General features: G+C 40.1%; 1 protein-coding gene across 1 annotated transcript in view; it reads left to right on the forward strand.

The window, feature by feature from the left end:
* The first annotated feature begins 354 nt into the window (after nucleotides 1-354).
* The window catches only part of ADSS1 (adenylosuccinate synthase 1), a 28,069-nt gene continuing 11,785 nt past the window's right edge, over nucleotides 355-16,638 (forward strand). Inside the window, exons 1-5 of the mRNA XM_041476140.1 lie at nucleotides 355-652; nucleotides 13,497-13,599; nucleotides 15,013-15,075; nucleotides 15,813-15,863; nucleotides 16,207-16,273. Of these exons, the coding sequence (XP_041332074.1) occupies nucleotides 467-652; nucleotides 13,497-13,599; nucleotides 15,013-15,075; nucleotides 15,813-15,863; nucleotides 16,207-16,273 (470 nt within the window). The 5' untranslated portion in view covers nucleotides 355-466. The remainder of the gene's footprint in view (nucleotides 653-13,496; nucleotides 13,600-15,012; nucleotides 15,076-15,812; nucleotides 15,864-16,206; nucleotides 16,274-16,638) is intronic.

Consider the following 16,638-nt stretch of genomic DNA (forward strand, 5'->3'; position numbering starts at 1 on the left):
GCTGTGCACTCCTCACAGCTCCACAGCCTCTGTCAGCTGTGCCTGTGTGCAAGGGGACCGTGAGTGTGAGGGGACCCTGCTCGTGTGGGGTGCTCCGTGAGCATGTGTGTAAGGGGACTGTGTCTGTGAGGCACTACAGTGTGTGGGAGGGGACTTGGAGTACGAGAGGCGCTGTGAAAGAGAGCGTGTGTCTGTGAGTCAGTCTGTGTGTCTGTCTGTGTGTCGATGTGTGTCTGGACCGTGCGTGTGAGCGCGGCCGGGCGGGCGGCCGAGGCCGAGGCCGGGGGGCAGCGGCCCCGCACGTCAGCGCGGGGCGGGCGGCGGCGGCGGCGCCCTTAAATGCGGGCGGCGGCGGCGCGGAGCTGGCAGCGCGCAGGGCTCGGCGGCGGCGGGGAGCGAGGCAGCGTGAGGTGGCGGCGGCTGCTGCTGCTGCTGCGGCCACAGCCACAGCCACCCTCCACCCAGCATGTCGGGCACCCGAGCGTCCAACGACCGCAGCGGCCACCCCGCCGCCGGCGGGCTGAAGCGGGCGCGCAGCGAGCCGGGCGGTAACAAAGTGACGGTGGTGCTGGGGGCGCAGTGGGGGGACGAAGGCAAGGGCAAGGTGGTCGACCTGCTGGCCACCGAGTCGGATATTGTGTGCCGGTGCCAGGTGGGTGCCGAGCCGGCTCTTTCAGCCACTCCCTCGGCTCTTCCCCACGCTGCGTTCCCCTCGGCTCCCGCTTTCCCCCAGCTCCTCTCGGCCCGCGCCCTCCTCCCCGTGCGGGTCCCCTCTGTCCCCCGCTGCTCCGCCTTTCCTCCCTCCAGCGCTCTCTCCTTCCAGCTGCCGCTCCTCGCTCCCGCTGCTTTTCTCCCTCCCCGCTCCCTGTCTGCAGTCCCCGTCCCTCTCCCGCGGCGGGACGCGAACGTGCCCGGGCGGGCAGCCGTGTGCCGCACACATCCCCCGGCCCAGCCCGCCTGCGCCTCCAAATGCCACTCGGAAAGAAACAAGCCCTGAGCTATAAATATAAATAGCTGACCCCTCACGATAAGCGACACTGAATCCCGAGGTGCCGGCGGCGGGGGCCCGGGGAGGAGCCGCTCCGGGCGCTTCCCGGCACTTCCAGGCACTGGGCTGCCCCGGGAAGCCGAGCCCCGCGGCCCGGGGTGCGGTCAGGCTTGCGGGGATGTTCCCCTGCCTGTGGTGGGGTGGCTGGGTGTCTCCGGGCGTGCTGCTGCTCCGGGGAAAAGCCGGCCTGAAGGCCAGCCGTAATAAACCTCAGGAGTCTGCCGAAGTTTTACTGCAGGGGTTCTGTTTTGGATGGGTGGACTGTTCCCTGCAAAGCGCTTGGAAGTTTATTCTAAAAAATAAGTATAAAATTGACCATGAGTAAAATAGGGGGAAAAATACAATTTACGTACAAATAAGGTTTTAGAGTTGCATGAAAACAGGAAACATCTTGCATGGCTTTGTTTATGGGTATTTTTGAGTTGAATACATTGTAAGGATTCCCATAACAATGTATTTGCATAATATAAACGAAATTAGACACATACGTGACTCCAAATAGAATGGTAGAATGGGTTGGAAGGGACCTTAAAGATCATCTAGTTCCAATACCCATGCCGTGGGCTGGGGACATCCTCCACTAGACTGGGTTGTTTAAAAGCCCTATCCAGCCTGGCCTTGAACACCTCCAGGGATGGGGCATCAATAACTTCTAAAGAACTGTTTTCAAACATTAGTTATTAACATATTAGACCAATACAACTAATATTCTGTCTGTTGTTCCTTTAAACTATGTGAGCACATTAAAAAGTAGTCAGTTTTGTCCAGCTCAACTGGTATGTACCATGAAATTTATTCTGCTTTAAAATGCATGATAGCTACTAAAAAGCTACAGACATCCTTGAATCCAAGGTAATAAATCCAAGGACGTTTTTCTAATTAAGTGTATTATGTAAATAAATGTTATCATGCAGGTTAAATATTTAGAAGGTGGAGGAAGTATTTTCGTTTGGGACATTAAACTCCCAAGATTTTGAATCACCTTGGGGAGAAGTTTCCTTGCAAAAGGTGGCTAATGAATATGCATTACCAGGACCGTACCTTTTATTTTTTTTTTCTATATTTATTTCCCCGTTGCCTCCCCCAGTAACATGTTACTAGGAATTTAAACTCGGGTCTTGGGATTGCTTTGGTGAGAAAACAAAAAATTAAAAGTTTTAGCTGAGGAGGAGCATTTCATAAAGACCCCTGTCAAACAGTGAGTTCTCATGGGGTTACTGTTACTATTACAAGGAGTCGTGTTGGTTCTTTTTCAGGCTCAATTTTGCAGGGTGCCCTGAAGCTGCTTTCTGGATCTGCTTTCTTTGAAGCTGCCCTGGTTCTGCTGTCCATCCAGCAAGCTATTTTGCAAGCGTGGCCCCCAGGTGCAGCCTCAGGATGCCCTCTGAAGGATACAGGAGTGTGTGTGTGTGAGCATGCCACAGGGGTTAGTGTGTTAGCAACAGGCTTAGATGGTTTAATGTGCTGCTGGGCACGTTGGATTGTCTTCCTGCAGCCTGATGAGACCAGGATGGATGGAAGGCAGGTGGATCTAGAAAAGCACTGGGCTCTTTTCAAAAGAGTGTTCCCCAATACAGTGTGTGAGACTATAATAGGATTCCTGATACACTGGTTAGAAGGAGATGTCTTCAGGATTAGGGCCAACTAGAAAGCATTTGAAAAAGAAAATATGAGTCATGATTTACTTTTGAGTGGCAAATATTATGTAACTTTAAAGAGGACTGGATTTTTTGAATACTTCAGTGGGTGTTTTGTGCATTTGGTAATTTTAATTGTGCCATTTTAATAATTTAATATTTCATATTTTCAAAGCCAATCATGCAAGTAGATAATGGTGTATGATTTTTGCCTCTGTTAGAAGTCTGTTAAGGTTTAGTAAAGATATGCACATATTTAAGGATGTGAACAGTACTGATGAGTTCTCTCAGTGTGATAATGGCAGGTCATTAACTTACAGATGTAATCAGTTTGAGGGGCACTTTATTAATGCTGTGTAGTGCCATGAAAAAGCTCAGTGTTTGGACCAGAACCTTGCTGCTTCACGGTGCTCCTGGAAACAAAAAAAAAAAAAAAAACTTTCAGTGCCATAGCACTTGTGTATTAGAAGAAATTTCCGAAACAAGAAATACTGAATGACTGACTTATTAGAGATTTTAGAGAAAATTTCAGAAAAATTTGTGCCAGACTTTTTTTGTCAGAATATGGTGATTGAAAGTATTATTTATTACCTGATGTCTTGTCCACTCAATTTTCCAAGACATTGATGGAAAGGATGTACAGCTTATTTTAGTCCTCAGTGAAATGGAAGCAGAGAAAGCTTGAAACTTAATATCTGAAAAACAGATTTTCATGTCTTCTGAAATCATGTCCCAGCTAGAGTAATTCTTCATCCTAGCAGGATACTCTTTGAGCTAACCTTTTAAAAAAGGTGGGACTGCCCTCCTTTCTCTGTAGGGATTTAAATTCTGTGTAGGGATTTTCAAATTTGAGTTTGAAAGGGGTTTTAAAAAACAGTAATTCCCTAATGTTTCCATGAAAGGAAATAACTTTCATTAAATATTTCTCAAGTATTTTATTGTGTTGGGTGCATAAAAATAATCTGTGACATCGGTTGCTGCAGAGGAAATGAAATTCTATTTTCTAGGATACTAGAATAAAAGGCAAGCAGGTGAATGGCAATAGAAGTCCATCACAGGCACAAGGGAAGCTTTAAAGTATGTGAAAAGAAAATTCTGCATTAAAACTCCAGCCTCTGTAATTTTCCTGAGCATTCAGAGTTTCGCGTGAATTGATGATTTAATTTGTTGACCAGTGCTAAGATTATACAGTCTGAGATCAAAATAATTAGGTACAAACCGTTCAGTGACACTGAAATATGTGACATAATTTAAATATGAAATATTAGTTTGCCAGAAGTAACTGACTTCATTTCACCTTTCTACTTGTAGCATTCTTTATGAAAGAGGGTGTTTCAGAAAGGATAAAAGATCTCTGAATGCTCTTATGGATGATGCTGTACAAAACTCTTCACAGACTGCTTTCATTAAGATACAAGATACACAGGCACACAAACCCATATAAAGCAGCAAAAAAGGTATTTCTAAATAAACTAATAACAGCAGGCTGTTAAGGAACTGAGTAGGTTTAATGGAAAACATCACAACATTTTTTTCCTGTAAACTGCTCTTTCAGCGGGCAAAGAATTTCAGAAGAAAAACATTAGAGGCAAATATTTCTTTCTTATTGTGGCCTCCTGGGGTATGGAGCTGTCACGTGATGCCACACAATACTTTTAATCCCTGATATATTTTTAGGGAAGGGTAAAAACAAAGATTTCAATGGTAAATATTTCATTTTGATGTTTCTTTAAAAAAGAGGTTTTGCTTAACAATATTTGTTTAAAGCTTTTAACTAAGAATATTTGACATAAAGATGGGAGTTCACGTTTTATGTAGCCTCTTAGCATGTTGTCAGAGTATGAGATGAAGTAATTTGGATACATCTAACACAGGAAGAGAGCTTTGGTGTTGATCAAAAGCTGATTTCAGATTGTGACTTTATCTGTGATGCCTCTCATTCCAGATGTACCTTTCTCACATCACCTCATTGCTTGTTTTGTGTGTACCTTCAAGGCTAGAGCTGGTGGCTGGTGCTAGCTACCAGGGTTTTAATTAGCTGGTTTCTCAGATCAGTTTTGGAGTATGATCAAACAGTCACCTGTCACAAGTGCCAAGGGGCCAAGGTGGTGTGCTTCCAGAGGGCCTGCTTGGACAAGAGCTGTTCCTAAAAAGTCACACATCATAAGTTCTCAGTTAACTGAGGCCAGCTGGTTGTCATGCAGTTCTAGCTGTTTCCTTGAGGTGAAACTACATAAGGTACACTGTAATAATAACTTTTCACTAAAAATGCCCCATAAACTTGATAAAAAATTCAAAGGAAAGGAAAGATTTCCAGAAGCCTAAGGTGAAAGACAGAAATGCTATTGCTAAGTGTGTAGAGGCTCTATGATAATCACCTCTACCTGCCCCAGGTCACAGCATGGTTACTGAATAGATGTGTAAACCAGCTGCAACACGAACGTGTGCCTTTCCTCCCTTCACACCAACAGCAGTGATTCAGCAGCAGGGACTAGGCCAAGGCAGCTTTTAAGAAATTTTTCAAGCTGTCATTTGGTGCTGCTGTTCCAGTGTGCCCGTGACAATGCTGGATATGTCAGTCCTGTGACAATTCTGCCTTCTGGAAATCTGGAAACAATCTGCCTGATGTTATCTGCATTTCTTTAAGAACTGACTTGTAAGAAGCAATACCAAATAGTAAGAATGTGATTGCATTAAGAGCTGTTAGATTTCTTAAGCTTCTCTTAAAGTTTCTGTTTTGCACAAAATATGCAGTCACCTTTTAAAATATTTCTCCTATCAAGTCTATGATTTCAGGTTAAGAACTGCTTTATTTTCAAAGATCATCTGATCTTTTGAGGCACATGGACAAAAATTACAGTTGATATTAATAGTGAAGAAAAGCTGAGGAGGTTGAAAAGAGCACCAGAAAAAATGGCTGTTAAGGTCTTTTGTGATTGAGTAGTTCAGAGTTCCTTGGACTGAGAGGTTTAACCAGGTCATAAACCAAGGGTGTGGAGTGGCTTATTTTCTCTATGTAGTGGATGTTAACAAATAAGTTTGAGAAGGTTTTACCAGTAAGAAAATCCTGGCAATGCCTTGGGTTTGAGGAAGCATTGCAACGTTCGGGAACAATTTAAGCAAGGGTGAAGGGATGTGCCCAGTGTTTCCAAACAAGTAACTGTTGTATATTATTGTAAGTTTCCCTGTTTCCTTGTGTTAGTGTTTTAATGAATACAATGTCAATTTCATCTGTTTTAGTCACAGTGCTTTGAGGAATGCAAAGGAAAATACTGTGGGCAAGCAATTGAACAATAAAACCCAAGCGTGGCAGAAATGACAGACCAGTAGTTTCTCTGGGTGCTTTAGGTGCGAGATGGGGAGGTTTCCTTTGTTCCCCTGTTGCTGCTGACAGGGCAGGGGAAGCAGCCACACGTTGTTGTGACATTTCCCTATTGATCATGGGCTACTGAAACTGTTTGCAACAGGGATTAAACTAGGGCAGTTTTATGTGATGATTATGTGGAGTTACAGGAGCTTGTTTGCTGCTGTTTCTCTCTGTGTGTGTCATGTGTTGCTCTCCTTTCAATGAGACTTAACTGTGATATTTAGTGTCATTTTTGCCTGTAGGATAAAGTAGCATGGAAAGGCTTTAATCTCCTAATGATTTAGTGCTTGATGATCTTCAGTGAAGAGATTGATGACCTTGAAGTCATGAGTGTACAGTGACTGTTGTTTTTGATTTCTCAAATATTTGGGAAGATTGATAATCCCATTTGCATGTACGCTCACACAGGTTTCTAAGTAATTTTTTACAAGATTCCCTGCAAAAACACAAGTAGGTTTTATTTCACTGTTCAACACAGGAGAGGATTTAAGTGTGAGTTGTTTCTTTAGGTACAATGAAGTAGTCCACCCTTCCAAACCTGAAAATTTTTTGTAGCAATTTGTCGCTTCTGCAGTACTTTATCCAATTTTATTTTTCATTATGCTTATACATACTTACATGCCACACTATATCATTTTAAGCTTTAGAACAACATGGTGACACTGCTATTTTAAACTAGCCTTTCCTTTGGGCATCAGCAAGATCATCTCAGGACCACCAGGATTATAAATACTGTATGAGAAGGTCAGGTTTAAAGTTTCCAAATCTCCATAAGAAAGCAAGCTTAATTTTCAATCCCCTTTATAAAGCCTGATGAATTTATTATCCTTTACAACCATCAAAAGAAAACAGCTGAAAATTACACTGAAATTATATCTGTTCTATTTCATTCCTGTTCTTAACTTGTTTACAGATATAAGAAAAGTTATGTTCATATCCTTGGATCATATTACTACCCACAGGGACGTGACTATGCTTCTTCAGCAGAGAGAATTAAAGGCGTGCAGACTTATCTAGTTTTTTTTCATGTTTGGTTTTCTTTTTTTTTAATGTTCTGCTAGCATTAGAATATTTTTTTCCACTGTAGCATTTTCTACCAATACACCTTGAATTTATATTCTTTGCATCTGTTGCTGGAGTAAATATGTATTTTGTTATAGTGGTCTGTTGTGGTATGTTGTTTTGATGTGACTTGACAAAACAATTAATTCAGTTAGAGAGAAAATCACTAATGTTTGAATGTCTAGTTTGCCTATGCTGATTGTTGTTTGAAACCTGAGTTGAATTAGACTTGGCTTTTCCAGTTGCATTTTTCAAATGCTTAGGAAGACCAAGGCATCTGTATAAGTTAGGGTCATTTTTTGTAGTGAAGAAATAATACTACATTTTTGGTGCAGTATGTGATATAAGCTTCAGGTTTTTTATTTGTGCTACAAATAATTTTATGTTCCTTTAAAGGGTGAAAAGTCTTGCTCAGTTCTTCTTAAGAATGTTTGTGTTTATAATCATACTGATTATCTCATGAGGTTTTAGAAGGTCTCCCATGAGAATCTGTGAGTTTTTGGAGAGATCTCTGTTTTAGTTGGGACAGTGGGATCCTATGGGTTTTGCTCCTTCTTTGAGACAGCAAAGGGGCACACTTGAACAGGGCAGGAGTCAGAGCAGTTCTGTGTGGAGTCGTTTGTACCTGAAGTCATTACTGCAACATAGTCTTGGGAAAGAAGAGCCAAACAACCTAGATTTGGCTGAGGATGGTTGGAGTCTGGAGACAAACTCAGACCAGTTGTTTGTCACCACCACAGCTTTAAAAATCACCATTCCATCGGTTCTTGTGGTCTTAAGGATACTTCTGAATATTCCCAACCCACCTCTTCCAATGGGTTGAGTTAAAAAATAAAAAAACTAAGTTATGGTCCACCTCTTGAAATCTGAGTTGGAGCAAGTTGGATGTTACTTGGCAATAGTTAAACTGGAAAAAAATAGTAAAAAAACCTTCCAGTTTTTACAGTCTAGTAAGGGAAACTAACAAGCAGCTGTGGCAATAACCTTTCAGCTGGAATGTGCACCACTTGCAGTCATTGACAGAAGTGTTCACACACAGGTGATTCAGTGACACTGTGTTGAAGGATCTACATCTACAAGCAGTTAATGTGTTGCAGTTGTCTGGCTGGATGTTTTTAATACCAGTGATGCTCAAACCTCATTTGCAATGGTGTAAATAATAAGAAATCCCATGAAAGTCAATGCGTCTATATTATTATGAAGTTCATGTCAGAGCCAGTCGTGCTGGTAGCAGTTATTAGCTACATTTATTCAAATTAGTTCCAGGCAGTTGCTGATGTAAGTTAGAAATAGCCATTGTTAATTAAATTGCAAAGAGAATAAACAATTTATGTAACAATGTTCCTTCTTGTTTATTCACATAAAAAATGCTATAATAAACTGAACAAAAATATTCAATTCAGGTAACAAAACTGAAGTATTTTGTAGCCGGCTTGATAGTATGATGAGAGAGGTATTTGGCCTGCAGATACACTTGAATTTCAGAAAACGTTTTGTTCTATTGATGGCTGGAATTAGTATTACTGGGACACTTATCACAGAGAGAGACAGGAGTCACAGTATTTGTTTTCAGATGAAGGCTTCCCATGCTGGTTTGTGGCTGGTATTTCAATTCATAGATTATAAATTCATATAATAATGCCAGAGGGGATCATCTTGTAATCTTGTCCCCGTACCAAGGACACAGTATTCTAGTGACAGTTGCACGACTGCCAAAAGGAGAGGTAATACAATCTTTCTACTCCTACTTGATATTCCCATTTATACACGCGAGGTTTGCCTCAGGCATGTCAGCCAGTACTGAAACTGTGTTCAGATAGCCCCATGTGCTTCGTAGCACAGATATCTCCTTGAACTACGTTTTTGTTTCTAATTTGTGTATTTAAAACCTAGTTGTGACGTTTCATGTGTTCACTGCATGTAACAGTGACTAAGGAGCTCTGTGTGCTGCTGGTGTGTCACTCACACCGTGGTGGTGTTGGCTGCAGATCTTCAGTAACCAGTTTCTCTTATTTCCCCGTTGTTAACTGGAAGAGGGTGAGATCTTATCACTGTGGGACACATCAAAAATTAACCTATTTCTTGTTCACACTCTGGTTACAGCTTGAAACTATCATCCAGTTTTAAGGTTTTATATGTGATCTGATGATTTTTTTATATTAATCTACTTAAATTGTGTTTGGGCATTGTGAGGAGCACTGGGCAAATGAAGGATGTGCCAACCAGGAGAGCATCTGGTAACACTCCTCCACACTACCTGCCTGGCAAGAGCAGCCAGAAGCACCTGTGAGCATCAGGACACATTTCTTTCCTGTTCAAACATGTATCATTAGGCTAATTGGGAGAATCAGGTACCTGAACAGCCTCACTTCTGCTCCCAAAATAAATTCTCTGTCTTGGGATGTTTTGGCTGCAGAAAATAAAGAGATTATTTTAAAAACAACACAGGCCAAAGCAGCAGCCTTTAAGCAGTTTGGGAGGTGGGTTTGTTTCTTCATGGCTTTTGTAAGTTCTACTGTGAAGACAATGACTGTTCTCTGGCAACCTGTTCATAATAATTATCAGTTCCCTGGTGCTGTTTATTCCAGCTACAGTTGTTAACACTGGTAAAATATAGCTTCTCAGTTTAGTGTATTGATACAGTTCTGGTGTTCAAGCACTCTGGAACAGTAATCAATGTACATCAGTACATCAATCCAATACCACAAGTAGATCAGTATGTACATAAAAGCTTGGGAATTGATTTTTTTTTTTAAACAAAGTGCTGTACTGAAAAAAGACTGTACAATGTTGCATGAGGTAGTTTAGTTCCTCTAGCTCCTTCTAGTACTGGGACAATATGTAATTTTACACTTGAATTATTAAATTTCAGAAAATATAGATTAAATTCTTACAGAAAAAAAAAAATCAGTTTTTATCTGAGTACAATGTATTAATTTTTTAAAAATTATTTAAATATATACCCCAGATCCCACTGCACCTGTGGAAGGGACACACTCTGGAGCAGAGGAAGAGTGTGAGGAGTGTATATGGATGCCACTGGAACAGCTTCCCTCATGGGGCCTTCCTGGGAACAGCATTTCCTACAGCAAAATGGTTTAATGGGAATGCCTGGACTACACAGCAACTTATTGCTAGCCATACCATCATTTCACAATACAAATCATGCCAAAATGGCACGAATGATTAATCCATTAGAAGTTGTTGCCTTAACATTCCCTTTGTTAGAGACATTTTTTAAGAACTGAAGAAAGTACCATCTCTAGGGACCTAGGAACCTGCAAATGGTTGAAGATCAATTTCAGGTGGGCTCAGTGCTGCATGGCAGAGTCTGGATATTAAGTGGAAGTTTGATGTCCTCGTGTTTGAAACAAGGGCCAAGCAGAGGCTCCAAAAGTGTTTTGGTCTAAGAGGACGAAGCATCCTGAGGGTCCAGAGAGCACTGTCACTTGGTGTTAGTGTTCACACCACTTGAATGAAATACCATTTGAGGGAAAGAGGGGAGCTCACACAGCTGCAGTGTACCAGGCAGTCCTCTGCACCTTCAAAAGTGTAGTCTTCAAATAAACCCCATGTAAGATTTTTAGGTTCACTTACATTTTTTTTAGGAGAAGAAATGTCTCATATAAGCCATATACTGACTCTCAAAACTGGAGTAAAATTAGAAAAGGAGTAGATGTCTCTAATATCTCAGATTTAGGCTACCAATATGCTGTAAGAATATCTATGTAACTGAACATGAGAAATTACTGAGGTGACCAGATAATAAACAGAAAATGTCTCATCAGACCAATGTAAAGTTTTGCAAGTGTGTGGTCATGTCTCTTGGGTAATTCAATGCTCTGCTATCACTTCAATTATATTTATAAAAAAATAATTAGTTAAGCTGTAAAAATATAGCTGGAAAATACTTGTTTAGGAAACACAGACCAACAGGAGCAGTGCAAAATGCAGTTCCAGAGATGTCAATACTAGTTTTTAATTGGAGAAATGCTGGTTTAGATAGTCTGTCACTGAATTTTTGATGTGTGTTATCTATCCAGAGGGACTGAAACTGTATCAGGGATTTTGGCCATTCAAGGATGTACAATATCTGATGGTGTTTCTGTGCTTCAGCATTTTTTATGTATGCCAACTTTCACAAGCTGCCTGATTAACATCCCTTTTTAAGCATTTGCTAAAAAAAGAGCATTTGTCTGGGTGTCAGTTGTTCAGGAAGTTTTCCAAAAGCATAAACTGTCTTTCATAAGCATTCTCATACTACTGTATCCACCCTCTGAAATTTTAGGATACAAAAGGATACCTTAGGATACCTTTGACTGTAATTTAGGAATGCTGTTATCTCAGATTGTGAGTCCTCAAGCCTGACTTCATTTGTTCATATTCATGTTGATTAAGAAAGCAGAGTGTAACTATAGCATTGTGACAACAAATACTTTTGAAGCAGCCTGGTTCCCCATTTTCTGAGGAAAAGAGGAAATTGTTACTTGCAATAGAGGTTAAATTGGTGTTAAACGATGGAGTTAATTCTTTTTAAGTTTCCATCTTGCCATTGTCTATAGGGGAGCAGAAAAGGAAAGCTGGGAGTCCCAGAAGAAGTTACTAGCTTTTTTCTCAGCCTGATAATAAAATAAACCAGTATTTCAATCAGTGCCATCCACCAGAGTCAGACCTCTTAAATATCATGTAAAGTACTCTCCTGCCTGAGTAATTAACCTTCTAGATAACTGAGTGCTTTTAACTAGATCCAGATTCCTACAACTGATTTATTATATCTGGGAGGCAAGAAAAATAGCAAGGATTCTCTGGACAAATTATAACTCTGCATTAGCAAGACATTTTGAAATCCTTCCCATCCCAAGGATGAGCTATCCATCAGTTTTTCAGTCAAATTAAATCTGTGTGTACTATTTTTTCTGTTCTAACTCCTTAGCTCTCCCTTAGCAGGTTATCTCAAGGTTGAACTCAAAAGTTCCAAAGCATAAAAATTCTTTTTATCAAGTTTGCAGACATATTTCCTAAGGTTCTCCATCACCCTGCTTAAAAAAAAAACATTATCTTTTTGTAACCCATAGTTCTTATTTTCTTAATGTTGTGTTTCAGAATTTATCCACATTTTGAAATTATTTTTGCCATATTCCTGTGTTTTACATACAAACAGGCAAATGAGTAAATGAAGAATAAATTAAGCTCTGCTTTAAAGTGTGTTCTACCATTCTTTTTCATAAATGACTGTTCTTTCTCAGCATTTTTGTGTAACTCCACTCATTCATCCAACACTCTTTATTGTCTGCAAATTACCAGTGGCAGTCTCAGTTCCCCTGCCGGTAGATGCCCTCTTTCTAGACAGTTTAAATCATTCAGTTCTCATATCAAACACACAAAGATTTGCAGTCATTTGGGAAAACTGAAGGCCTGTAGCATCACAGCACATAAGCAGTCAGGTTTCAACCTTATCAGTAGAAGACAAACTTACTTTAAGACATGGCAGGAAAAAACACTAAGCCTGCTGAGAAAACTGGACCTTTATTTCTTAATATTTCAGGTCAGATCAACTCATGACCTTGATTTTCTCATGTCTTTCCAAGTTTCTGTGTTGCCACATGATTCTCTTTTAAAAGAGTTTGTGGAAAAGCAGTTTAGTAAGTAAAATGCCAGCTCCTGTTCTTGGTTCTGGTAGGTAGTCATGTAAGTCATGAATTGTAGCAGGCCATAAAGTGGTGGTGATGGTAACTGGGAAGATCATCTCTTGGCCATTTTCTGGGTTGGTCCTGTGTAGGGCCAGGAGTTGGACTGCTGTGGGCCCCTTCAAGCTGAGGATATTCTGTGACTGACAAGGTCATTCAGTGTAGCAGCCATGTCTGCACATGGTTCCAACCTGACAAAGAGCCTCTGTCTTGAACACCAAGAGAAGCAGTAGCTGTTTGCGGTTGGGCAGGTGGGAGGAGCTTCTATTCAAAGGGAAATACTGGGCTTAAACTCAAGGAAATCTCCATGTACAGAAGATGCATAAAAAGGATGCGCTTGTGTAGGCATGTCAGAGACAGGACTCCAAGGGTGGTAGTTAATTCCAGTTTCTTTTCCAGAAAGCTTTAGTTCTTGTCTATCTTATGCCACCACTCCTGTATTAACTCCTGCTCTGCCCCAGCCCTGCCTTGACTTGAGGGTATCCTTCTGTTTCACAATTCTACAGTCCTTCTGAACTCCTTTAACTCCCTCACTGTCCTGTTTGAGCCCTCTTTACAATGTTAAAACATGTTAAGAAACTGTAAGGTGGAGAAAGCAGTGACCAAAAACATGTATAAATAAAAAGAGATGCTCTTGCCAAATCATCTGCTTAGAGTTTAGATCATTATTCTTCACATGTTTCTTTCTCTTGCAGGGTGGGAATAATGCAGGCCATACCGTCGTTGTTGATGGGAAAGAATATGATTTTCACCTGTTTCCTAGTGGCATCATTAATCCAAAGGCAATTTCTTTTATTGGTAAGACATTTTGGAAGTTATTATAAAAATGACATTGTGTAGTGGATAGCTGGAACTGTACTTTACAAAAAGAAGGAAAGAAGAATGTGACTCTCAGTCAGATTTGCTTTAGCTTCAGCTGTTTGACTTTTATTTCACTGCTGCTTTACCATGAAGAGTTACTCTACTTTCAGTGTCAGTTTAGTTTCCACTGTTAGAAAACTGAAAGCAAGAACATCTTGTCATATTCTTTCTTATACTTTATGGTAAAATTTTGACCCCACCCTCTACTTGCAATCTCTTTTTATACTTTCAGAAATATATGTGCTATTCTTTGAGCACACAAATGCCAGGACTTAGCTAAATAAATAATAAAAATTATCTCTCACATCTGTTTACTGACTTCCAGAAATGGGCCCCAAAATGCAGGACTCTACTTAGGAGGTCATTATCCAGACCCCTTTTTGTTCATATCACCAGCTGTTTAGGGTGATGTTGTATTTTTCTATAAAGATACTTGGTGCAGATGGCATCATAAAAAGATTTGCAGCATTCACTGGACATTAAACTCATATTTAAATGGTAGGCAAATTTAAGCCTCTTGTCCAAAGTTTTGATTCTTTCTGAGAGAAATCATGTATAGACTGTTCAAGAAATGGGTGTAAGTTCTAGTGAGTCATAGAATTTCAGTTTTGTTCCATTTAATAATTTCCAAATGGATAACTAGAACCTATTAAACATTTTTTTCTCTCAGCTAAATATGGTGTGTTGTCTTGCTTTCCTATTTACTCCCTCGTCAATTAGTAATGACTACAACTTGAGTTATGCTAAATTTAGGCTGAGACAGGCTCTTGCATATATTTCTGACATTCCCAAGAAGGAGGCAGCAGCTGTTTCCAGCCCACTGCATCACTAATCCTCCGTGTCTCGCCAGCACTGCTCTTTATCGCTCGTGGGTTCTATTTTGTAGCTCAAAAGCAGGGGGAAGGCATTGCTAATGTATCACAGCACTAGTTTGAGCTGGGTTTAAAACAGAAACCTGAATATTGAAGAAGATTTAAATATTTTCACCCAGGCTTGTCAGTGTGGTAAGGCCAGGGAGTTCTTTGAGCTTTTCCCTGTGAACAATTGAGGCTGAAGTTGCAGGGCAAAGTCCACCATGAACAAAGACAAGAATCCGCTTACCTCAGCTGGCTCTGCACCAGCCTGGCGTTCACGCCTGAAACAAACCAGCTCTGCTTTTCCTGAGGTTAGCAGCCCAGCAGCTGCTTGCCCCAAGTCAGGATTTATCCAAAAAGTTCTCAAGATCACTTTGTGTGAACTCTAGTTTTACTTCTTAAATAAAATTTTAGACAGCAAGTGTTTACAGGCCTTATGTCCTAAAAATAAGTGTTTTATTTCTTGCTTTAAAATAAATCATTTATGTTCCCAAAGGTAATGGAGTGGTTATACATTTACCAGGCCTGTTTGAAGAAGCTGAAAAGAATGAAAAGAAAGGTTTGTATCAAGTAATTTTTAACCTACCTTTATATTAGCAGCCAGATTGAGGATTTTTGTAAGCTCTTGTTTCTGACCATAAATATGCAGTGCAGTAATAACATTCTGGATTTTAAATGAGGAAACAGTATTTAAAATGTTGAAATGTGTGGTAGTCTTTAGACATATTTCCAAAAGCAGTCTTTTCATGGAGTTTTATGGCATTTGATGCCACATTGGAAAGAGAATAAATGCTGAAATGTGTGCTGAACTTCCCTTGACCTCAAATAGGGATGATTTAACCAATAATTTTGTGCCCAAATATAAACTCATTTCTGCTTTAAGCAAGGCTTTAGACCCTATGACCTTCCAAGAGCCTCTACTTTTTCAATTGTTTTTTATTTCTATGTAGAAATTCTCTATTTTCTGAGGCACAAATGGAGTTTAAGTGATGTATTGTGTAGCAAGTTAAGCAAGAATATTTATTTAAAGAATTTTGTGTAAGCCACAGCATTCTGGCATTTAAGAACTATCTTTGTCCATACCAAAATGAGAAAGCTGATAAGTCAAAAAGAAGAAAAGTTTCTCAACAGAAACATTGCTGCTATTTGATTTGTCTTGTGGTTTATCCATTTTGTCTACAGTTATCTTAACAAGAAGCCATATAAACTAGCAAAAAGACAGAAAAAGTAAAAGCCAATGTCAAAGCTCAACCAATCAGCACAACTAAAATCCTACCTTTCTTCATCTTTTGACAGGTTTGAAAGATTGGGAGAAAAGACTGATTATATCAGATAGAGCACATATAGGTAAGTGAAGAGTGAAGGGGAAAAAACCCTCACAAAAGATTGCTTAGCTCATGAGGCTAAATTAAATTATTATTCCACAGAGCAGCTATGTGTTTGATCTAACACAGCTTCTATTATGCTGTGTAATCTGAAGCATGATAATGGAGTCTGTGTCCCCTGAAGAGTGATGTTTTACATGTTTTCACAATGTTTAAGGACCACTCCCTCTGTTTTCACTTGAGGAGGCCTGTGCACTGTCAGTGACAGCAGAGGCACTTTGTCTTGAAATTATGGATGTCTGTGATTTAAAGAATATTTTTTCTCCTTTGTTCTCTCACTGTATCCATTTGATTTTCCACTGCAGTGTTTGACTTTCACCAGGCAGTAGATGGGCTCCAGGAAGTGCAACGTCAAGCACAAGAAGGCAAAAAGTAAATATTTTAACACCCTCATTTCATTAATAGTTCCACAGATTTGGAAAATTTGTGTCATTTTGGAAAACAGAAATGCTGTGTGTCTCTGAAGAGCCTTGTTGATGTTAATAATTCTGTGCTTCTGTTCTGTTCCTACTTATGTTAGTGAACAAACTGTCAGCCAGACTCAAGGCCTCATTAATTACTGAATACCACAAATATTAGCAATACTCATGCAAAGCCTGAAAGGTGCTATATATTTTTTATTATTGTAGAACTTTAATATTAATTTTTTTATGTCTCAGACATCCTGTCTGGTATATGATATAGTGAAGAGCTTTGACAAAATTACTTGGCATAAAGTGTACTTTTGCATGTATTTA

The sequence above is a fragment of the Pyrgilauda ruficollis genome, unplaced genomic scaffold, assembly GCF_017590135.1.
Source record: "Pyrgilauda ruficollis isolate IOZ18807 unplaced genomic scaffold, ASM1759013v1 scaffold38, whole genome shotgun sequence".
NCBI classification, from domain to species: Eukaryota; Metazoa; Chordata; class Aves; order Passeriformes; family Passeridae; genus Pyrgilauda; species Pyrgilauda ruficollis.